General features: G+C 44.2%; 1 protein-coding gene across 3 annotated transcripts in view; it reads right to left on the minus strand.

Annotated features, from left to right (window-relative positions):
- Positions 1-24,214, minus strand: part of PDE5A (phosphodiesterase 5A) — a 99,605-nt gene extending 75,391 nt beyond the window's left edge. For 2 of the 3 annotated variants that reach the window (XM_001512530.6, XM_007672989.4), the window contains exon 1: positions 24,114-24,214. Coding sequence is in view for 1 of the 3 variants with exons in the window: in XM_039913742.1 (XP_039769676.1) it covers positions 20,754-20,812 (59 nt within the window). In the remaining 2 variants the exon portion in view is untranslated. Of the gene's footprint in view, positions 1-20,753; positions 20,855-24,113 lie in introns of those variants that run through there. The other variant, XM_039913742.1, reaches the window with a different exon arrangement.
- Between the last annotated feature and the right edge of the window lie 292 nt (positions 24,215-24,506).

A 24,506-nucleotide genomic window follows, 5' to 3' on the forward strand; every position in this document is an offset into this window, starting at 1 on the left:
ATGATGCTTAAAAATTCTCTTGAATTTGGGTAAACAACTTTTGAAAAGTAATCATTCCAGAAATTCCTACATTTTTTTCCTGATCACTTAGGTAGTACTGAACAGATGCACTAATCCTGAAAGAATGCAAACTGGAACATTAAATTACTTCCTTTTTATGCAAGTAATAGAACACCTTTCTATGGAACTTAAGTACACCATAGATGGTTCCATTTTCTTTCACATCCTTCCCACATCTTTCTAGCTCTATGACATTCTTGCACTTTAATTTATATAATATATATGTGCATATATGTGCATATGTATATATATGTGCACATACACACACACACACTGTGTATCTACACAAGTTTACATAATTCTCCCCCTTAGCGACTGAAACAACTAGACACAGAGCAGTGCATGCAGGAGCTATGTCACCAGTTGTACAAGGTTTTGAGCCCAGATCTACCTGGAAGAGAATTTTTCAGGTTGCCAGGGCTCAGCTGGCCTCTGGAAAATGACCTGTAAGCATCTGGGAGGTGAAGACCACAGAGGCAGTCTACAGTAGTTACTCTGGCTCTAAGTGGGTCTTGCACCTAAGACTCCCTCTTGCACCTCACAACGTCTTATGCGTCTGCCAACCTACTTGCTAGCCACCCTGGATGTCCCAGCAGGAACACGACCAGCAGAGACCAAGGGTAGAGGCAGGGGCGGCATAATAATAATAATGTTGGTATTTGTTAAGCGCTTACTATGTGCAGAGCACTGTTCTAAGCGCTGGGGTAAACACAGGGGAATCAGGTTGTCCCACGTGGGGCTCACAGTCTTAATCCCCATTTTACAGATGAGGGAACTGAGGCACAGAGAAGTTAAGTGACTTGCCCACAGTCACACACATTCCTATTGCTGCAACGCCTTCCTCCATAACAAGTCCTCGGTCCTGAAATCTTTGAGACCAGAAGGAGGGACACCTGGAATTTTCCAAGGGAGATTCCGCATAATTCTAGCCAACATGTAAAGAAGAGCAGGATTCCCATCCTGACCACTCATTGACATTACTAGTAAGACATTCGATTAGACTGTAGGGCCGTCAGTGGGCAGGGACTGTCTCTATCTGTTGCCGATTTGTACATTCCAAGCGCTTAGTACAGTGCTCTGCACATAGTAAGCGCTCAATAAATAACTACTAAATAAATAAATACTATTGAATGAATATTTACTGGGTAAGGAGGGAAACGCAGAAGGTCAGAAAGCCAGAGAGGATCGGATGGTGGGGAGAAGGGTAAGGACTGTGACACCCGGAAGGAATGAAGAGGAGAAGGGGTGAATGACAAAACAGTTTAGGGTGGGAGAGGCGGTGAGGGGCTGACACGATCTGCCCTAGTGGGGAGGGGGAGAGGGGGAAAAAGATATTTAAAGAGGATGGTGGGTGATAATTGTGATTTGTTAATTATCAAATTAACAAATTGTAGGAGGGTGGAGAGATATTTAAAGAGGGGTGGGCAAAGTATGCATTCTGTGTTAAAATAAAGCCAGAGGGGAAAAAAGGATGTCATATGACTTGTTTCTCCCCCAGCACTTAGAACAGCACCGGGTACATAGTAAGCACTTAACAAATGCCATCATAATCACATATACTAAAAAAGCAATCCTGGAAATAAGCAACAAAAACAAAAAATTCAGAATACACAGGAGAAAGAGAGGGAGAGGCCACTAAGTAGGAGAAGGGGAAAGGAATAGAGGAAAAGAGAAAGATGCTTTCTAAGCAGTCTGTGTGAAGAAGAGACATTTCTACTAATAGACCTCCAGTCCGATTTGCAAACAAAGATTACAAACTTTCCACCTGGCTTAGAATTTTAGCAAACCGAAACCATCACTACACTATGGTAAGAATCCGAAATGGTGATGAGGTGTCCCATCGCTAATAAAAAATAGGAGTTTCTTTTGAATTTCAGAAGCACCTAATCCTCATGGGCTTTACTACAACTAGTTCTCTTATAAAGGATGGGTTGTGTATTATAAAGGAGCCCGGTCCGCTCCCAGACTTCTCCATCACCGTGGATGGCACGACCATCCTTCCCGTCCCGCAGGCCCGCAATCTCGGTGTCATCCTTGACTCGTCCCTCTCGTTCACCCCACACATCCTATCCGTTACCGAGACCTGCCGGTTTCACCTCTACAATATCGCCAAGATCCGCCCTTTCCTCTCCACCCAAACGGCTACCTTACTATTACGGGCTCTCGTTATATCCCGGCTAGACTACTGTGTCAGCCTTCTCTCTGACCTCCCTTCCTCCTCTCTCGCCCCGCTCCGGTCTATTCTTCACTCCGCTGCCCGGCTCATCTTCCTGCAGAAACGATCTGGGCATGTCACTCCCCTTCTTAAACAACTCCATAGTTGAACGGAGAAGCAGCGTGGCTCAGTGGAAAGAGCACGGGCTTTGGAGTCAGGGCTCATGAGTTCGAATCCCAGCTCTGCCACTTGTCGGCTGTGTGACTGTGGGCAAGTCACTTAACTTCTCTGTGCCTCAGTTCCCTCATCTGTAAAATGGGGATTAAGATTGTGAGCCCCACGTGGGACAACCTGACTCCCCATGTCTACCCCAGCGCTTAGAACAGTGCTTGGCACATAGTAAGCGCTTAACAAATACCAACATTATTATTATTATTAACTCCAGTGGTTGCCTATCGACCTCCGCTCCAAACAAAAACTCCTCACTCTAGGCTTCAAGGCTCTCCATCACCTTGCCCCTTCCTACCTCTCCTCCCTTCTCTCTTTCTACCGCCCACCCCGCACGCTCCGCTCCTCTGTCGCCCACCTCCTCACCGTCCCTCGGTCTCGCCTATCCCGCCGTCGACCCCTGGATCACGCCCTCCCTCCTCACCTCCGCCAAACTGATTCTCTTTCCCTCTTCAAAACCTTACTTAAAGATCACCTCCTCCAAGAGGCCTTCCCAGACTGAGCTCCTCTTCCCCCTCTACTCTCTCTGCCATCCCCCCTTTACCTCTCCGCAGCTAAAGCCTCATTTTCCCCTTTTCCCTCTGCTCCTCCACCTCTCCCTTCCCATCCCCACAGCACTGTACTCGTCCGCTCAACTGTATATATTTTCGTTACCCTATTTATTTTGTTAATGAATTGTACATCGCCTCGATTCTATTTAGTTGCCATTGTTTTTACGAGATGTTCTTCCCCTTGACGCTGTTTAGTGCCATTGTTCTTGTCTGTCCGTCTCCCCCGATTAGACTGTAAGCCCGTCAAACGGCAGGGACTGTCTCTATCTGTTGCCGACCTGTTCATCCCAAGCGCTTAGTACAGTGCTCTGCACATAGTAAGCGCTCAATAAATACTATTGAATGTATTTGCAAAATACCCCACTAAGGAAAACTCACACTGTCCTCTTGTGGACAGGGAATGTGTCCCTTTTTTCTTCAGGACTTCCCAAGGGCCTCGAACAGCGTTCTTGACCTTGACAATAACAACCCGCTTTGATTCCAGTCACTTGGGCTCAAATGGTTCCTTCCAACAGTGCAGCATACTGTCAACAGGCTCACATTGTTGTACAAACATTTCCTTATTCCGCTAATAAGGCTCTTAACTAAAAAGGGTAGGAAAAACACTCAAGTGTTCCAATTATAAAAGAAGCACCGTGACCTAGTGGATAGAGTATGGGCCTGGGAATCAGAAGGACCTGGGTTCTACACCCAGCTCTGCCACTTGTCTGCTGTGTGACTTTGGGCAAATCACTGCACTTCTCTATGCCTCAGTTTCCTCATCTATAAAATGCGGACTGAGACTGGGAGCCCTGTGTGGGACAGGGACGGTGTCCAACCCATTGATCTTGTATTTACCCCAGGCTTAGTACAGTGCCTGGCACATAATCAGCGCTTAAATACCACAATTATGATTATTACAATCAGAATGGAAACTGAGAGTTCATCCAATCAGCCTTCTACTTCCATGATGACAAGCACTGAAACTGTCTCCCTAAGCTAGCTGTCTCCCTAGACTTGAAATTTTGAACAAGGGATTTCCATCCATGAAAAATAAATCCCCTCTGCTGAAATTTAAGGCCGTTCCCTCAATAAATACCACTGTGTGACTGTTTTGGGCTCTCAATTGAAATTGTCAGGATAAGTCCTCAACTGAAATTGTCTGCAAAAACTGACTAGCCTCCCTACTTAGAAATAAGAGTTCACCACTTACGCCAGTCCCTTAGCCACTACTGCCTGAAGAATAAAACTGGCCATAGCATCAATTCAACCCTACCCTTCCCTAGGGCGAATGAGTAAGGGTCACGCAATCCGAGAAACACTGAGGGTAATATTTAATGGAGAAAGGCCAAAAGAATTAGAACTGTTTAGCCTGAACAAGAAGAAGAAGAAAGGTAACTTACTAGCAATACAGAAATACAGTATCTGAAGGGTTACTTCCCAGAGGCTTAGTTTTCTCCATTTCCCCTAAGGGTATAAAGAAGGAAATGGAGTAAAATTAGATTAGGACAGATTTAAATTAGGCGCATGGAAAACTTCCTGATTACAAGGGATATTGAATAGTGCATTGCGTGGCTGAAGAGAAGTGTCCTTTCAGAAGTATGTTTTAGGCCCTAGACTCCTGCTCAGCATCTCCTGAAAGGAAGGGGTTACCTAGAAAGGGCTTCTTGGAGAGTCTTTCTAGATTAAAAGAATCAAAGTGAGTATAATTGCTTTGTTAATAACAACTTCCCTAAAAAGTTTCATTATAAATATTTTTTAACTAATCGTCGTCATGCCCTTTTGATGTAATTACAAAGACAGGATAAATCCAGTGTCAATTTCACATGGGTGGACCAAAAAAAAAAAAATCACCAAATAAGAACATTAAGGAGTAAAGATTAGAACTCAGATATGTTTCTCTAATCCCAATTGTAGTGTTTCAGTAAGAAGCTGCTTATGGGATTGGCAAATAAAGCTTTTATGCTGTTTTAAGATTTGTTTTTTTTCTGACAAAATGGCACAGTCCACATGTTCACTGTTTCTCTTTTTGGTAAACATGAAATAATGGGTCCAAAGAATTCTTAAGAACACCTCCTCAGATACAATTAATGCATAATAATTTATATTTTATAACATATTGGAAACATTTTTATAATCATAGTTAGTGCATACTGGCACATGTAAAAAATTACCATAACACATTTTAGTATATTGTCCAAAGGAGGAAAAAACTTATGGAATGTATGGATAGGGGATAAGGATAAAAGAACTTCTTGATACTGATGAATACAATATTACATAACCCTTTAACCACCATTTGGTAATATTTTTAACATTTTGCTCATGCTTCAAATTTGGCATTGTTGTAAATTCTACTGCTGGAATACATTACTAAAATCACAAGCATCAAAACCACCACTTGCTAAGATACAACATGATTAGGAAAGCAGATGTAACATATCTTCAGTAAAGTGGGTGATTTAATTTATTGCAATTTGTCATTTATTTTAGCATCTGTTGTTCTCATTAAATTGTAAACTCCTTGATAACAGGAATCACATCTACTAATTCTGTTGTAATCTCCGTAACAGTACAATGCTCTATACCAAGTAGGTGCCAAATAAATATTTATGATTGATTGTAAAAAAATCTTATGGTTTTTAATTCAGAGCAGTATTGAATTTTGCCTTAGTTTATGACTTGTGCCTTAGTTGTTCAATTTTTTTTTAAATGGTGCTTGTTAAGCCTTTACTATGTGCCAAACACTCTTAAGTGTTGGGATAGATACAAAAGTCAGGTTGGACACAGTCCCTGTCCCTCTTGGGCTCAGAGTTTAAGTAGCAGGGAGTAGGATTTAATCCTCATTTTACCGATAACTTAAAGTAACCTCAGTTACTTTGAGTGACTTGCCCAAAGTCACAGAGCAGACAAGTGGCAGTCAGAATTAGAACCCAGACCCCCTTCTCCCAGGCCTGGGCTCTCTCCACTCAGACCCACTGCTTCAATAAACCTAAAAAAATATATGCTTACGTGGTTGGTTGCAAATACGAACTCGCGGTTTAAGGAACATGACTCATTTTGATGACATTACAAAATGACTAAAGCAAACAAAAGAATTTAAACTGGAAAATTCTGGAAGTGATAAAGAATTGTAATTTTTAAAAGAGTTTACAAAACTGTTTTCTCAAGGGTTTGGAAGATTCACTCTTTGTTGTATTTAGTACTTCCTCATTCTTTTTTTTACCGAAAGTAACGTCACAAGCATAAATCTATTACCATCTTACTGATATTCCATCTTTACTTTAGGTTCCTTTGCAAACAATTAAGTCTATATTTCCAAATCACTTCATTGTGAAAAATTTACAATATTTGTACCTCATAATTTTGTCTTTATAGTCACCTTCTCATACATGATACAATTAGGGTTTTAAATAGACCAGAGAGATAACTTATACCCAGTCCTTAAAACTTCACAAAAGACAAACTTTAGAGCAACTTCAGACTTGTAATATTACAAAAGATTTTTCTTCCTTTTGAATAACTTGGAACAATCAGAGCTTTAGTGCATAATTATCCTCCACTTTCTGGATTATTTCAAGCATCCTCCTTATCAGCAGCACTTAAGTCTACACTGCAAACTCCTTGAGAGCCGAGAACATTTGTCTTGTTCCCATTCTCTCCCAAATGCTCAATTCAACACTTCAGACTCAGTAGGAGCTCAATAAATACCACATCAGATATTTTAATGGCTCTAAAAAACATAAACTGATTGAATGACTGATTTCTATTTGTAGAACAGACCTTAAGTCCTCGGGGGGCCTTGAAGAGAAGTGAAAGACAAGACCCCCACTCTTTGGAAGATTGAGAATCTAACAGAATGGGAGCACACACAAACTGCCAAATCCCAAAGATGGGAGGTCAAAGTGGGAGAGCCAACCCTGTGACAAACACTGTGGGTATATAAACAGATGTCTACAAAATAGCCCAACGGGAAGCAGCGTGGCTTAGTGGAAAGAGCCCGGGCTTGGGAGCCAGAGGACATGGGTTCTAATCCTGGCTCTGCCACTTGTCTGCTGTGTAACCTTGGGCAAGTTACTTCACTTCTCTGTGCCTCAGTTCCCTCCTCTGTAAAATGGGGATTAAGACTGTGAGCCCCACATGGGACAACCTGATTACCCTGTGCTTGGAACAGTGCTTGGCACATAGTAAGCACTTAACAAATACCATCATTATTATTACAGAAACAGCATGGTTTAGTAGAAAGAGCACGGGCTTGGGAGTCAGAGGTTGTGGTTCTAATCCCAACTCTGCCACCTGTCTGCTATGTGACCTTGGGCAAGTCACTTCACTTCTGTATGCCTCAGTTGCCTCATCTGTAAAATGGGGATTGAGACTGTGAGCCCCACGTGGGACAACCTGAGTACCTTGTATCTCTCCCAGCGCTTAGAACAGTGCTTGGCACATAGTAAGCGCTTAACAAATACTATCATGATTATTATTATTATTATAAGCAGACAAGACAATCAGGGAATGCCTGTTCACTTTACTGGGGGTATAGGGGAGGGGAGCCTGTGAGACAAAGCTGTGGGAGCCCTTAGACTTTGCGATTCAAATTCAAATATTTTCTCAAAAAATATCATTTTGAGCTCAATTCTCCCAAGTTTAGGAAGGGTGTGTGGGTCTGTAAGTGATGTACACTAGACCAAAATGGTGAGTTGCGGTAAAATCCTGTAAAGCTATCCAGACCAAGAAACAGGTCCCAATTGGTGTTGGAGAAGGAATTGGCATGCAAGGACACATTGTACCCTGCATTCTAAACTCACTCTAAACTCATTTCAGAAACCTAATGACATCTCCAAAGGGGTAAAGCACGGAGGCATCTGTCCTGCTGTTTGAAGGAAGCCAAGCAGTTGGAGAAAAAGGAAGAGGAGAAGATTAGGGGAAAAGGGCACTTTCTTATTGAGGTGGGCATTGACTGAGTGTCTAATGACTGCAATGCTTGAGAAGTTGTGCACCCTGAATAGTCAACAAATCCTCTGGGCAAAAACATGGTTTAGTTCAACCTTAGAACATCTGCTTTTGCTGAAGTCCAGTGATTACACTTTTGTTGGAAAATAAACATTACCTTCATATACTTGGTAGAGAAGTTGCCACAATTAATCACTAGTTTCTCAGTAATTTAAGGACTTGCCATTTTAAGAAAGTATCAATCGACCATATTTACCGACCGCTTCCAGTTTGCAGAGCACTGTACTAGGAATTTGGGAAAGTACAACACAACAGGGTTGTTAGACACATTCCCTAAGGGTTATCTTTTTTCCCCCTGCACAGTATGGCAGTCTCAGGATGCTGCTCCTTAGAAACCCAGTATACTTAAGCTGCACAGGGCTGCTAATGAAAGGCAATGCTAATCATAAACATGTCAAACTAACCCAGTCTCAAAAATAAATCTAACGAAAAACGTATGCAAAAACTTGAATCCAATCCGGACTCTGACGGTTGGGATCCCATCCAAAACATCCTCACAGAAATCTAGTCTATTTCATTTTATAAGAACACTAAAATGAATACAATCCGTTATCCTACACAAAAAGGGGCAGCTAATACTTGAAGCACAAAAATTCCCTTGCCATAAATGAACCTTCAAAGTGAAGTAACCATTTTCATTCACTGGGTTGCATGAAAGGAAATGACAAGCCAAACAGACATCTTAAGGAACTGACCCACTCGGCTTGTTGTGAGATTTATATTTAGAAACTCATAGCTGCTTTAAAAAATGTTGGTATTTGTTAAGCGCTTACTATGTGCCGAGCACTGTTCTAAGCGCTGGGGTAAACACAGGGGAATCAGGTTGTCCCACATGGGGCTCACAATCTTAATCCCCATTTTACAGATGAGGGAACTGAGGCACAGAGAAGTTAAGTGACTTGCCCACAGTCACACAGCTGACAAGTGGCAGAGCTGGGATTCGAACTCATGAGCCCTGACTCCAAAGCCCGTGCTCTTTCCACTGCGCCACGCTGCTTCTCGCTGTTTTCTAAACAATACATCCAATCAGAGAAATATTATTCCTCACTCCACTTGTTTCTTATGCAACAACAACAATTTGATATGAAAAGCATTATCAATGGAAACAATGCTTAATGGAGTAATTTCACAAGGCATCTTTATAGCACTAAGAATGCTTAGCTTTCTGGGGTGATGCTGCAAGGGGTCGGGTGTGCACTGTGAAAATAAATGAGCTCGTGCTCTTGAAGGGACATGTCATCTTAGTTCTACCTAACAGCTGCTTTAGGGCAGGGCCACGCAGACAGCATATTTCCAACGCTGAAAAAAACAACAACCCACACAGAAATCCCAGTTCTTCAGTAATGGGAAGACAGAGGGAAAAGGTCAAAGAGTAACTTCCCAAGGGAATGATGGAAATGGCTGAAAGAATCTACAGAGCAAATATGCTTATGAAACAAAGGGTAGTATATTCTTACAGTAGGAACACTGAACTTGTCACTGTATCACGACTACAACAGAGAAACATACGTTACCAACAGTTTAACTACCAAATCCAAAATAGATTCATGTTCTTGAGAGGAATGTATAATAAAACATACCTTAAAAAGATCAGTTTTAAGAGCAATAACTATGGTGAAAGATTCTATTGCTGCAAACTCAAAGTTAAATTGGTCTTCATATAATACTTTCTATCTAGCATGTCAAAACGTTCTTGACCTAGTAGTACCTGTACTCTTCTATGATCTACAATACTGAAAACAAGAGGCAGTGAGATTACAGGTAATAAGTAGTGAGTTGGTTTAAAAAAACCCAACTCAGAACCTGCAACACTTCTAACCCAATTTCTACTTTCATTATGTGGGTATAATAGGAATTGGAAGCTCATGGTTTGGTACTTAAATAAAATGGACAATTTTTAACTAATGTAAAAAAGTAGCAAGCAGTTAATCTGGTAGATTTTCAACTAACCTAGCCTAATGATTTTGCCCTAACACTTGAGCTTCAAGTATTTTTCTTCAAAAAATAGCATAAAATGCAATATTCAAGGTCTACTAACATGGTTGATCAAAGCTAGCATCACTAAAAGCCAAGACAGATTTTATTTCCATTTTCGACAATCATCGATATAGTAAAAGAATGAAACAATATGCTAAGGGGGCTTAAAACTAAAAATGACTAAAATCCCCTAAGTGATACCCATTCAGCATGGAATGCCAATTACTGAAGAACAGGTTAAAAGATTTATTGATTTTTTTTCTTCCAGACTTTTGGCAGAGGAAAAATATTTATGAATCATTTTTACATCTGGCTCTTGTGGGCAGTGAGGACAGCTAGAGTAGGGAAATCTTTGTGAATGGAATAGAGGGACTCAGTTGATTGCTGGTGTACCTTATTTTTGTGGCAATTGATAATGCAATACTTCTCATTTTACATTCTTGTGGAAAATTTTGCAAATGAACACAGTTATTTCCTTGAACAATCTATGGGGCAAGAGATATTTAGGGTGAAATTTCCAAGTAGCCACAATCCAACATCCAAATATGCCCTCTTTAAAAAAACAAAAAAACCCCAAAACATATGTCCTTGGGGTCTGCAATTTCCCACACTCCAAAAGACAGGACTCACCAGAGTAATTAAATAGTTAGCCTCTGAGAGGCAAGGAAAATTTGGGAACATAGAAGAGTACCCTTCAAGTTAAGAGCCTTTGTCAAACATTCCTTAATGTCTCAACACACCCTTGTTACTCTTGAATCTCTTGAAAAATCTGGCTTAAGTGGTTTTTTTTTGAGCTAGAAATGAACACTGGTACTGAATGCGAGGAGACGCTACATTTGTTGTTGATTCTAAAATTCCATTTTATTTGAAAAAAATCTGACTCATAACTGATTTCCATGGAACAACCACTAAATGTTAATAACTGTCATTTTCAAGTCAGCAATTTCTCAGTAGAAACCATTGACATGAAACGCTTGGGGGTTGTTTTAGAATGAGCACTGCTACATACAAGGCCTCAAAGCATGGCCTCTTCACCTTGGAATAACATGAATTTGAAAACAAGATAGAGAAAAAAACCAGTATTTTGAGTAACAAATTAAAAAATTGGGGGCCAAATACCAGATTAAAGATGGATCAAACTTTTACTGAAGAAAATACAAACCCATAAAAAAATACTATTTTCTGTATACAATTTTAGTCATGGCAAAGCACTTGAATGCAAAGCTGATACAATATTTATCCATGTAACCACTTTCCAAAATTTACATAAACAAAAAACAATTTGACTTGCAATGTCACTTTTTTCCCCCTCGCCTAATTACAATACTAGAAATAATGCAAACTGCTAAGCATTGGGTTAGTCATGATATACGACTGCCTTTCTTTTCTTGAAACCCCACCAAAGAATCCCTTTTACTAATGTAGTGCTCAGCTTAAATCAAGCTTTTAATTCTCAACCACAGTAAATAATTGGTAATTAATAAAATTACCTGCCTTGAATGGGATACCATGATCTGTAGAGAAAACACGTCCACAACAAAAGTAAAAAAATAACCCTTTAATTCCACTGAAATATCGGACACATACTGGCCTTGACCCAGGAGGCATGCTGTGTGCAATTGGATCCCTCACACAATTCAACTTCAAAAATGCATCTATGTGCACATAAAAACCTATTAAGACCCTGAATCCTCAGCCACAGCCTGAAATCACTGAAATCAAATGACTGGAGGTTTTGTCCAGTGCTTAATGTGTGCCTCCACTAACCTGGAAACAGGCCCAGAATACTGAGCCTGTCATTTCATTTAACAATCAATCATGCGTATTAATTGAGCACTTACTGTGGGCAGCGCATTGTACTAAGCGTTTGGGAGAGCACGACACAACAGAGTCAGTACAAACGGTGCCTGCCTATAACGAGCTTACATTCTAAAAAGGGGAATTTACTGAAATTGAAAATAAAGCACTTTGATTCCTGCACATATCTACTCTACATTTCTTCTTTACAAAAAGAGGCTTTTGTACAAAAGGAAAATATTTGATTGCTGACTTTTGGATTGTTACTTTAAAATACAGCTAGAAAAGAGGTGGGAAGATGTGATATTTTAAAATACTTATTCATTCAGGGGTTCCTACCATGGGAGATAAGATAAAACGCTACTTCTTGTCAACTTAAGCATGATATCATTTCAAAACTGGTCTAATAGCAGCAAAACCCAATGTAAGAGTGAATGATCAAAATCACCTTTACACCTTACAAATTATCCCCTGGAGGTAAACTCCTTGTTGGAGTACATTACTTGGTCCTCTTCTGTTTTACTCCTCCAAGCACTTAACACAGTGCCCTGCACATAGTAGGAACCCAATAAATACTACATAGGCTACTGAAGTGCCTTTCAGTTTATCAGAATATGTATAGATCTCATTTAAAAGAGAAGACAATATTGATTAGGCACTTACCCTGTGCCAAAGTACTCTGCTAAACTCTGGGGTAGCTGCAAGCTAATCAGATTGGAACCAGTTCCTTTCTCACAGAGGGACAGATAGTAGATATTTTTTCCCCATTTTACAGATGATGAAATTAAGGACCAGAAAGCAATATGGCCTAATGGAAACGGCACATGCCTGGGAGTCAGGGAACTTGAGTTTGTTCATTCATTCATATTTATTCAGTGCTAACTGTACGCAGAGCACTGTACTATGTGCTCACTAACAACCACACAGGCTACAGGGGGGTGGGAGGGGATTGTTCTAAACCTGCCTCTGCCACTTGTACCCTGTGTGACCTTGGGCAAGTCACTTCACTTCTCTAGTCCTCGGTTACCTCATCTGTAAAACGGGATAAGGACTGTGAGCCCTCTGTGGGACAGGGATGGTGTCCAAGCAAATCATCTTTTATCTACACAAAGCACTACTTGGCACATAGTAAGTGCTTAACAAATACCTTAAAAAAAAGAGTGAGGTAAGTGAGTTGCCCAAAGTCACAAAATAGAGCAGGATAAGAACTCAGGTCTTATTACCTTCCATGTTGGTTATCATCAATAGCTCTAGTTTGGAATAAATCAAGTTTTAGACTTTTAAAAATCATGGTTTCCAATGACATTACATATGAAGCAACACAAAGCAGTATACCTATGCTATGTACACTAAATACACAGGAATCGAGAGGGGAAAAAAGAAACAACAACCAAAGTACAAAACCAACTTTACAGTAGTTTGCAAGTCCTTACCTGGCCTGAAAAGAGGGGGTGTTAGACCTAGCTAAGAAAATGGAGGCATCCCCAGGGATAATGCTGCCTCTCTCCCAACACTACCAGCTCCCCAAAACACTCCAGCCCTTACCTGGGGCCCCTGAGGCACACTTCGCTGCTCTGAGGTAAGGAGTGGCTGGGAGCATTGGCAGAATGGCTCTGAATTGTCTGCTGGGAAGACTCCCCAGGCCCCAAAGCAGCACTGCCCACTGACTCCGCTGCTCCACAGACCCCACCAGCCTAGATTCTGGTGCATTCAGCTACTGCCTGCTTCCCCTGAACCCACAATAGCAGTCAGGTTGGGACTGGAATGACTTTCTAAGGCATTGAGCTGTGCGATGCATGTCACTTGGATCTTAGGTCAGATGAGCCATTCCGCAGTCACACACCAGTACCCACTTGCCTGAGGCCATGAGAATGGTGACTTCCCCATTCTCATGGTGACTTCTATGGCATTTTGAGCTAGACTCCCAGCCTTCCTCATCGCAGGTCTCTGACAAGATGGGAAGTTTCCAAACCGTGCTGAAAAGACTCAAAATTGCAGCTTTCACAATGAAAAGTTGATTCCTCTGGAGACATGCCAGCTCTGACTACAGGCGGCCAGAAGAGGAACCAAAGGTTGTCTGCTTATAGAGCAAAGGAAGATGGTTATGTTTATGCCTGGATAATTTTTCTACAAAAACCTTCAGTCCACGTCTCCCCTTTCCTCAAGAACCTCCGGTGGATGCCCATCCATCTCCGCAACAAACAGAAACTCCTTACCATCGGCTATAAAGCACTTGATCAACTCGCCTCACCTCAGTGATCTCCTACTACAGGTCAGCCTGCATACTTCATTCCCCTAGCAGCAGCTTGCTCACTGTATTCCAATCTCATCTGTCTCACTGCCGACCCCTGTCCCACATCCTCCCCCGGCCTGCAATTCCCACCCCCTGCATATACACCGAAACATCCTTCTTCCTTGCTTCAAAGCCTAAGTAAGGTCACATCTCCTCCAAGAGGCTTTGCCCAGCTAAGCCCTCTTTCTCCAACTCCTTTTCTCTTCTGCATCATCTATGCCCTTGGATTCACATCCTTTGGGCACTTGATATTCACTCCACCTCCAGACCCACAGACATTATGTACCTATCTATAATTTATTTATTTATATTCATGTTTGTCTCTCACCTAAACTCTAAACTCTAACTCTATGTGGGCAGGGAACATGCCTACCATCTGTTTTATAATATACTCTCCCTAAGCACACAATATGCTCTGCACAGATTAAGCATTCAATAACTACCACTGATCAATGGATTATGTGAACAACCAAATTATTAAATAGGCTGTCCTTGTTGTTTTGCCTGGAAACCAGGGCACTGGTTTCATTAACTCTAGCTTGAACACCATTCTCATCCCTCTCAGCACCTGCTAAGGATTTGCCCATACTTCAGGCTTCTGAATGCCATGAGACTTAAAGTGAGAATGTACAGGTGATGCTCCAGTCCAGAGATGGACCATCCAGTCTATTAAATTGGAAACTTCTCGAGAGTAGGAACCATGTCTTTTAGGTCCATTTATCTTTCCCAGTGTTTATTATTATTATTATTATTAATAATAATGGCAATTGTAACAATGTTATTTGTTAAGCACTTTGTGTCAAGCACTGTTTTAAGTTCTGGGGTAGATACAAGTTGAACAGATTGGACATGGTGAGCACTTAATAAATATTACCATTCCTTGAGAGCAGTGACCATGTCTTTCAGGATTGTCTACTCTCTCCAAGCACCTTTTACAGTGCACTGCACATAGCAGGTACTCAAATTGTACTGATGCTGATTTAAAGAGAAGAAGAGCCCCTGGGAGTTAATCCACAGTAGGCTGACCAATATAACCAGGGCAGCCCCAATCTGGGACACTGGAATTTTCTTTTCACTTACTAGGGTCACCTACAAAAAAATCCTATAACAGTCCTGGAAAAATTGGGCCACAGGGACAGTCTATCAATAGCACAAATAATGTTTTGTGTTGGATCTGGTCAGCAAATTAATTAATTAAATCATACCCTGTCAGGGTTTCTTTACTGTCAACATTCACCATGACAAGCTTGCCATATCGTTCTTTCAACTGAAAGTGAGTCATAAAAAAAGATTCTGAAACAATGGCAGAATTGTACATGGGCTGGAAGATTATTCTGCCTGTGACAAGACCATTCATTCATTCAATTCAATCACATTTATTGAGCGCTTACTGTGTCTATATTCATGGACGTTTCTGAAGCAATCTCTTGCAAGTTCACCAGTTTGGATCAAATGCAAAAGCACACTCAGTTCTACTCGAAAGTGTTCATTTTGACTAAAACAGAATTAGGAAGCTAGGTAAAGTCCTTCCATCAGCGTAAGTCTGTTTGGACTTGGTTTCCTGCATTATCAAAGCTGCCTGGGCACATTTGAGTGGCATCGGAATGTTTGAGTGCTACAGGATGGGTTTTCCTTAACCTAAAGTTTCACAGTAACACCAAACCTCACATTAATAATAATAATAATGTTGGTATTTGTTAAGCGCTTACTATGTGCAGAGCACTGTTCTAAGTGCTGGGGTAGACACAGGGTCATCAGGTTGTCCCATGTGGGGCTCATAGTCTTAATCCCCATTTTACAGATGAGGGAACTGAGGCCCAGAGAAGTGAAGTGACTTGCCCACACAGCTGACAAGGGGCAGAGCCCGGATACGAACCCATGACCTCTGACTCCAAACCCTGGGCTCTTTCCACTGAGCCCCGCTGCTTTTCCTACAGAAGACAGAGTGTGAAAGGTAAACTTAAAGTAAACAACATTAACCTGCTTTGAACTATATCCTCTCCTTTCCAACAAGCCTTTGGCATATTCAGATGATTTTAACATGGAAAACCATTTTAAAAACTTTTAAGTGCTTTAAAACAGAGGGGTCTTTGGGAACTAAAAGATTTTTCGAATTGACTTAGCACAGATCTGTGTGGGCAGGAATAAAGTTTTGCACGGAAAACTAAATGAGGGTTTTTTGATCACACTCCCCTAAGGGTTTCTGAACTTTGAACCAACATGGTCATAAAAAGTTATCTATACTTAATATCTGCCACTTCCATTATATGCCAAACCTACTCTAGTGCTGGACTTTATTGCTCTGTTTTGTACTAGGTGGGCACACCATAAACCATGACACTTAGGGATCTGAAAGATTCCCAGCCACTAAAGAAATGAAAAGCAACCTTCTTTTAGTTTACTTTAGATTCAGAGCAAGCTACTATCAGAGCTCTCAGGGCTTAATTTCCTGATGTATGAGCAAACTTGAAAAGACAACCACCATAAACACTGTCCCTTAACCCTTTCAGCCTGCAAGTTGACTAAGAAAATAAAAAGGATGGCACAAATAGCTCTCTCTGTGTTCTGGCTGATTTAATCTAAATCACTGAGTTAATCATCTAATCACCCTTAGTTATAGTTCCGGTCAGACTGTTTATTTTGTGTCCAACCCAGTGCTTATCATAAGTGCTCAGCACAAAGTAAGCAGCTTAATAAATACCACTATCAACCAATGACCTTAAAATTGGCAAACTCACACAAGCAGGTTTGAGGCCCTCCATAAAGGAGACTGTTCCTCTTCCCCTTGAAACCACCTCCTTATCCGAGTCAGTTGCAAGACATAAAAGAAATTTGCCCCACATGCGTCTTCCAGGAGGTATTAAAAAAATTAGCCATCTATTAAGAGGAGGGATACATATCATGCCTTAACTCTGCTCTCTCCTCTGCCTGGCAAAATTATTTTGCCATCCTTATTGCCATTCATGCCACTGCCTTGGCCAGTTGTTCCAGATGTTTAACTCTCTCCAACTCCTGTCCTCCCATCTCCTGCCCCTGAGCTGGCCACCTACTTTATTGAGAAAACTGAAACTATCAGGCATATCAGAGAAGTAGCATGGTACAGTGGAAAGAGTGCGGGCTTGGGAGTCAGAGTTCATGGGTTCGAATTCCGGCTCCACCACTTGCCAGCTGTGTGACTTTGGGCAAGTCACTTAACTTCTCTGTGCCTCAGTTACCTCATCTGTAAAATAGGGATTAAAACTGTGAGCCCCACGTGGGACAACCTGATTACCTTGTATCCCCCAGCGCTTAGAACAGTGCTTTGCACATAGTAAGCGCTTAACAAATACCACCATTTATTTTCAAAATCTGCCCTGCCCCTCCCCAGCCCCTCCCTCCTCCTGCCCCTCCTTCAACTCTCCCACCTTTCCCAGCAGTATCTCAAGAGAGGATCTCCTATCCCCTCACCAAAGCCACCCCCTTCACCCGTGCATCTGACCCTAACTCTTAGCATTCGATCAAAACACTTGTCCCCTCCATTTTCCCCCTCCTTAACTGCCATTTTCAACTGTTTTCTCTCCAATGGCTTCCTCCCCACTGCTTTCAAACATGCTCATCTCTCCCCTAGCTTAAAAAAAAATCCTCCTTTTACCCCACGCTTCCCCCCAGTTATCGCCCCATCTCCTTCCTACCATTCCTCTCCAAACTCTTTGAGCAAGCTTCTGTCTCAAGTTCCTCTCGCCCTATTTTCTCCTTGAACCCTTCCAATCTGGTTTCCATCCCCTCCACTCCACAGAAACCACCTTCTGAAAGGTCACCCATCATCTCCTTCTTGCCAAATCCAAAGACCTCTACTTGATCTTAATCCTCCTTGACCTCTCAGCTTCCTTCTCCTGGAAATATTATCCAACCTCTGCTTCACTGACACCATCCTCTTCTGATTCTTCTCCTATCTCTCTGGCCACTCATTCTCAGCCTCTTTGATGGGCTCTGTCTCCCACCCCCCAACGGTGGGGGATCCCTCAAGGTTCAGTTCTGGGTCCCCTTCTATTCTCCACATTCATCCACTCCCTTGGAGAACTCATTCGCTTCTATGGCTTCAACTAGCACTTCTATGCAGATGATTCCCAAATCTACATCTCCAGCCCTGATTTCCCTCTCCCTCCCTGAAGTCTTCCATTTCCTTCTGCCTTCAAGACACTCTACTTGGATATCTTGCTGCCACCACAAACTTAACATGTCCAGAACAGAACTCCTTATCTTTCCACTCAAACCATGTCCTTCGCTGTAGGCGGCCCCACCATCCTTTCTGTCTCAGGAGCCTGTAATCTTGGTGTTATCCTAGATTCCTTTCTCTTACTGAATGTACACATTCAGTCCATCACTAAATCCTGTAGGTTCATCCTTTACAACATCACTGAAATCCACCCTTTCTGCTCCATCCAAACAGCTACCACATTAATCCAAGGATTTATCCTAACCCGCCTTGATTACTGTATCAGCCTCCTTGCTAACCTCCCTGCCTCCTCTCTCTCCCCACTCCAGTCCACTCTTGGCTTTGCTGTTCAGATCATTTTTCTCCAAAAACATTCAGTCCGTGTTTTCTCACTCCTCAAGAACCTCCAGTAGTTGCCCATCCACCTCCACATCAAACAGAAACTCCTCACCATTGGCTTTTAAGCAATCACCTTGCCCCCCACCCCAACCTCCTCTGACTGCTCTCCTACTACAAACCAACCCACACACTTTGCTCCTCTAATGTTAACCTACTCACTGAACCTCGATCTCATTTATCTTGCTGCCGACCTCTCGCCTACATCCTGCTTCTGGCCTGGAATGCCTTCCCTCCACATATCCAACAATGACTCTCCCCACCTTCGAAGCCTTATTGAAGGCACATCTCCACCAGGAGGACTTCCCTGACTCTAAGCCTTCTTTTCTTTTTCTTCCATTCCCTTCTGTGTCACCGTGACTAGCTCCCTTTACTCATCCTTCCACCCCGCCAAGCCCCGCCCCGCAGCTCCACAGCGCTTATGGACATATCTGTAATGTATTTATTATATTAATGTCTGCCTCCGCCTCTGGTCTGCCAGTTGCGGTGGGCAGGGAATGTGTCTGTTATATTGTAATGTTGTACTCTCCCCAGTGCTTGGTACACAGAGTAAGGGCTCAATAAATACAGCTGATTGATTGACTCTGTCAAACAATTTCCTTTGTGGAGCTATGAATTTTAAATCAAGAATTGTTTATCTTGAAGACATAAACTGAGTGTCAACTGACAATTAAACCTCTTAAGTAAACAGGTATTAGAGTCATACATCACTTGTTTCTTGGAGAAGATGGACTTCTTGAATAGGTTTAGATTTAAATGTACCACTACATACAAGCCCAATCTTAAAGCTTGTTTTTTTTTTTGGCCTCATAATTCATTTAACCAATTAGTAAATTAGTATATGCATCAGTTTCTGGAAAGTTTAACCACCAGAATAAATGAACTGAGTTATCTTTTAAAACCTAATTAGCCTAAAATTGGAATTTTATTATAAATTATCACCTTTGGACAACATATTTTGCTCTAAAAGCAATTTAGACCCCTCACAATACAGGAATTAGTACAGGGTTTTACTTCAATTCATAATCATTCTTCCCCCAGGTAAATGACAATCCATTAATAAAATACCATAAAGAAAATCCACTACCAAAACTCTTCAACTTAGACAACTGACCACGCACGCTTGCTAGGCAGCCCTGTTCGGCACAAACAAATCTTCCAAGTCACTTTTACTTTTATGCATTTTAAAAGAGTTCAATTTTTCAATTCAAGCCATTTCGCTTTTGGGGAAAAAAGGGCACATTTCTAAAGGAATGGACTAAAGCTCTCCCTTTCATTAAGAAGTCTCAGCTCTGCATCCAAAGAAGAATGAGAATGGGGGTCACTATTCTAAGTCTTTGACAGAATGGAGAGCTTTTCTAGGCTTAGGGAGTAACTTTGGATTCTCTCTGGGAAGCGAACCATTGGGCACTTGACATATTTAAATGCCTAATGGGATCTCTGATCCTGGAGGAAAAGCCAAGGAAAAACTTGACATTTTCACTTTCCCACCCAAATATTTCTTAGTGAGGCAGCCTCCAGAAAAGCAATGCTACTTCTTCCATCTGGGCAGAGCCCAACTCCAGTACTCACAGATAATCTGTCTCCCAGGGAAGATGATACAAAAAGACAACAGTTCCAGTTAGGTGCTATGGCATTTGGCGACCAGAAACGTTGAATTTCCCGGGAATCCGTGCAATTTGGCCACCATATTTGCAGCGTGTGTGAGTCGCTGCCCAGGACTAATCCATCCAGGGTGGCTCGGCCTCAACAATCACAATAATGATATCAGTGACATTTGTTAAATGCTCATTAGGTGCTAAGCACTGCGCTGGGGGACACACACTGTACAATCAGATCAGACACCAGGGGCAGTCAAAGGGGAACGGTAAATAATCCGTGTTTTGCACCAAGGAGTCAAGTGCCTTGACTTTGGTCACCCAGAGGGCACGTGATGGAGCCGGGATGAGGACCTAGGTCCCCTGACTCCCACCCTGAAACCCTCCTCCTCCTCCCTCCCCCTCCCCCCGCCCCGGGGGTTCCTAAGAGCAGCCAGGAGGGAGAATCTGCTCCTTCAACCATGTCAAGAGTTCACCTGGGGCATTTCTGGGGAGGGAAAGCCAGAATAAATACCTTGTTTTGTCTCCAAAGGGCAACATGGCCAAAGCGAGGGGTCGGAGGGGCAGGACCATGCAGGCGGCTGCCACGCCCGCTCTGGCGCCCCCTCGCGGTCAGGCAGCGGCGCCCCCCGTTGCTCGGTGGCCCGTCGCGGTCAGGCAGCGGCGCCCCCTTGCGGTCAAGCAGCGATGCCCCCCCGCTTGTTCAGCGCCCCATCGCGGTCAGCGGCGCCCCCCGTTGCTCAGCGCCCCCTGGCGGTGAGGTAGAGGCTTCCCGGGCGGTGCTGCCCCCTGGCGGGCCCGGCGGTAGTGGGCGCCGCCCCGGTCGGTCCTGGCGGGGCCGGGCGTCCAGCACGTAGCCTCCCCCCAGCTCGACCGCTCAGCCAGCTCCGTCTCGGTGCCGCTCGGAGGCTGCGGGCTGGACGACTCCCGGCCGGACAGCGGGAGCGGAGGCTGTCCCGCCCCGCCCCGCTGATGCCCAGGGGACGCCGGGCACCCACCCAGCGGGCACACCCTCCCTCTGCCAACCGCAAACCCGGCCCCTTCGTCCCGCCCCCAGGAACGCCTCCCTCCCCTCCCCCTCCCCCCCCCCCCCCGCCCCGCACTATTTATTCAGCGCTTTGGGGTACTGTACTGAACTGTACTGAAGGCTCGGGAGAGGGCACTACGGCCAGAAAGAGGAAGGAAACCTTTCGGGCCGGGCGGGACCGGCTGGGGCCCGGGGAGATCGTTCATTCACTGAGCGCCCAGGACTGTACTGAGCGCTTGGGAGAGGACAATAGAGAGCAGTTGCAAGCCGGAATGCCTTCAAAACCGACTGGAAAACTAAGGAAGGGGGGGCGGGAGGCGGTCCTGAATCGTCATTCGTTCAGTCAGTCCTATTTACTGAGCGCTTCCAGCGCGCAGAACAGCGTACTGAGCGCTTGGAAGGTCCAAAAGAGCAATAATGGGAGACGATCCCTGCCCACATTAAAACCTACAGGAAAACTGGGGGCGGGCGGTCCTACCTTTTCATTCATTCAATGGTATTTATTGAGCGCTTCCTGGGCGCAGACCACTGTACTGAACACTTGGAAAGTCCAATAATGATAGACAATCCCTGCCCACATTAAAACCTACAGAAAACTGGCGGGGGCGGGGGGTGTTCCTACATTTTCATTAATTCAATGTATTTATTGAGCGCTTCCTGGGCGCAGACCACTGTACTGAACACTTGGAAAGTCCAATAAAGGGAGACAATCCCTGCCCACATTAAAACCTACAGGAAAACTGGGGGGGGGGGTCCTACATTTTCATTCATTCACTGATATTTATTGAGCACTTCTTGTGCGCAGAGCACTGTACTGAGCACTTGGAAAGTCCAGCAGAGCAATAGAGACAAACCTTGTCTGCATTAAAGCCTACAGGAAAACTAGGGAGAGGCGGGAGGCGGTCCTGCATTGTCATTCATTCAATGGTATTTATTGAGCGCTTCCTGCGCGCAGATCACTGTACTGAGCGCTTGGAATGTACAACAGAACAATAGAGAGAGATAATCCCTGCCCACAAGGGGCTCACAGTCCGGCGGGGGAGGAACAGACATCAGTACAGTAAACAGGCATCACTATCAATAAATAGAATTATTCATTCAATTGTATTTATTGGGCGCTCCCTGCCCGCTGAGCACTGTACTAAGCGCTTGGAAAGTATAATAGAGCAATAAAGACAGACAATCCCCGCCCACAACGGGCTTACGGTTTACGGGAGGGGGGAGACAGACATCAATACAAGTTAACAGGCATCGATATCAATAAATAGAATTACTCATTCATAGTACGGTGCGCTGCACACAGGAAGCGCTCAATAAATACGATTGAATGAGTTCCATCATATCCATTGAGCACTTCCTCTGTGCAGAGCACTGTACTAAGCGCTTGGGAGAGAAGAAGAGACTGTAAGCCCGTCAATGGGCAGGGACTGTCTCTATCTGTTGCCGATTTGTACATTCCAAGCGCTTAGTACAGTGCTCTGCACATAGTAAGCGCTCAATAAATACTACTGAATGAAAGAAGAGAGGAGTAAAGACTACAACCACGAGAGAGAGATAAATAAGGTGGTAAGGGGCGGGCAGGGATCGTCTCCCTCTGCTGCCGAGGGGTGCCTCCCAAGCGCTTAGTACAGTGCTCTGCCCGCAGGAGGCGCTCAATAAATACGATGGAACTCATTCATTCATTGAATCGTATGTATTGAGCGCTTCCTGCGGGCAGAACACTGTAGTAAACGCTTGGGAAAGTCCAATAGAGCAGTATAGAGAAGCAGCGTGGCTCAGTGGAAAGAGCCCGGGCTTGGGAGTCAGAGGTCAGGGGTTCGAATCCCACCTCTGCCACTAGTCAGCTGTGTGACTGTGGGCAAGTCACTTCACTTCTCGGTGCCTCAGTTCCCTCATCTGTAAAATGGGGATGAAGACTGTGAGCCTCACGTGGGACAACCTCATTACCCTGTATCTCCCCCAGCGCTTAGAACAGTGCTCTGCACATAGTAAGCGCTTAACAAATACCAACATTATTATTAAAGATGACTACGCTCTGCAGGCAAGAAGCGCTCAGTACAGACGATTCAATGAACGAATGAGTTCCATCGTATGCACTGAGCACTTACTGTGTGCAGGGCACTGTACTAAACGCTTGGGAGAGGAGTAAAGATGACGACAACCACGAGAGAGGATAAGGTGGTGAGGGGCGGGCAGGGATCGTCTCTGCTATCCAGTGGTGCTCTCCCAAGCGCTTAGGACAGTGCTCTGCAGGCGGGAAGCGCTCAATAAATATGATGGAATGAATGAATGAATTAAATCGTATTCACTGAGCGCCTCCTGTGTGCAGAGCACTGTAGTAAACGCTCGGGAAAGTCCAACAGAGTAGTAGGGATGACTACGCTCTGCACGCAGGAAGCGCTCAGTACATACGATTGAGTGGATGAGTTCCATCGTACTCACTGAGCGCTTCTTCTGTGCAGAGCACTGTGATAAGCGCCCGGGAAAGTCCAACAGAGATGACTACAACCGAGAGAGAAAGTGCTGTGGGGAGGGATTGTCTCTGATGCTGCATCGTACTTTGCCAAGCGCTTAGGACAGTGCTCTGCGCGCAGGAAGCGTTTAATACACAGATGGAATGAATTAATGAAGGCGAGGGGGCAGGAGGAGTTAGAAGTCCTCCCACCCCCCCGTTAGAACCGAGGCGGAAAGGAAAAGGGAAATGAGGCGTCGAGGCAGTGTTGCTGTGCAGTGCGGGGCTGTGCAGTGCGGGGCTGTGCAGTGCGGGGCTGTGCAGTGCGGGGCTGTGCAGTGTGGTGTCGCGCAGGGCGGTGCAGGGCAGTGCGGGGCCGCCGGCTCCGGTCTTACCTGGTGGCTTTCCTCGAAAAGTAAGAGGCGGCGAAGTCTCCGTGATCGTCCAGCCAGGCTTCCACCGAGGGCACGGGGGGCACGGGGGGCACAGGGGGCACGGGGGTCCGGCCCAGCCTCCGCTCCATGCTCCCCGCCGCTGCCCGACCCCCGAAGCCTCCCTCCTTCATCCGAAGCAAGCGCCGCCCGGAGACCCTCCTCCTCCCTCCTCCTCCTCTCCCTTTTCCTCCCTCCTCCTTCTTCCTTCTCCCTCCTCCTTCCTTCTCCCTCCTCCTCCTTCCCTCTCCCTCCTCCTTTCCCTCCTCCTCCTTCCTTCTCCTTCCTCCTCCTCCCTCCTTCTTCCTTCTCCTTCCTCCTCCTCCTTCCTTCTTCCTTCTCCCTCCTCCTCCTTCC

The sequence above is a fragment of the Ornithorhynchus anatinus genome, chromosome 12, assembly GCF_004115215.2.
Source record: "Ornithorhynchus anatinus isolate Pmale09 chromosome 12, mOrnAna1.pri.v4, whole genome shotgun sequence".
Taxonomy (NCBI): Eukaryota; Metazoa; Chordata; class Mammalia; order Monotremata; family Ornithorhynchidae; genus Ornithorhynchus; species Ornithorhynchus anatinus.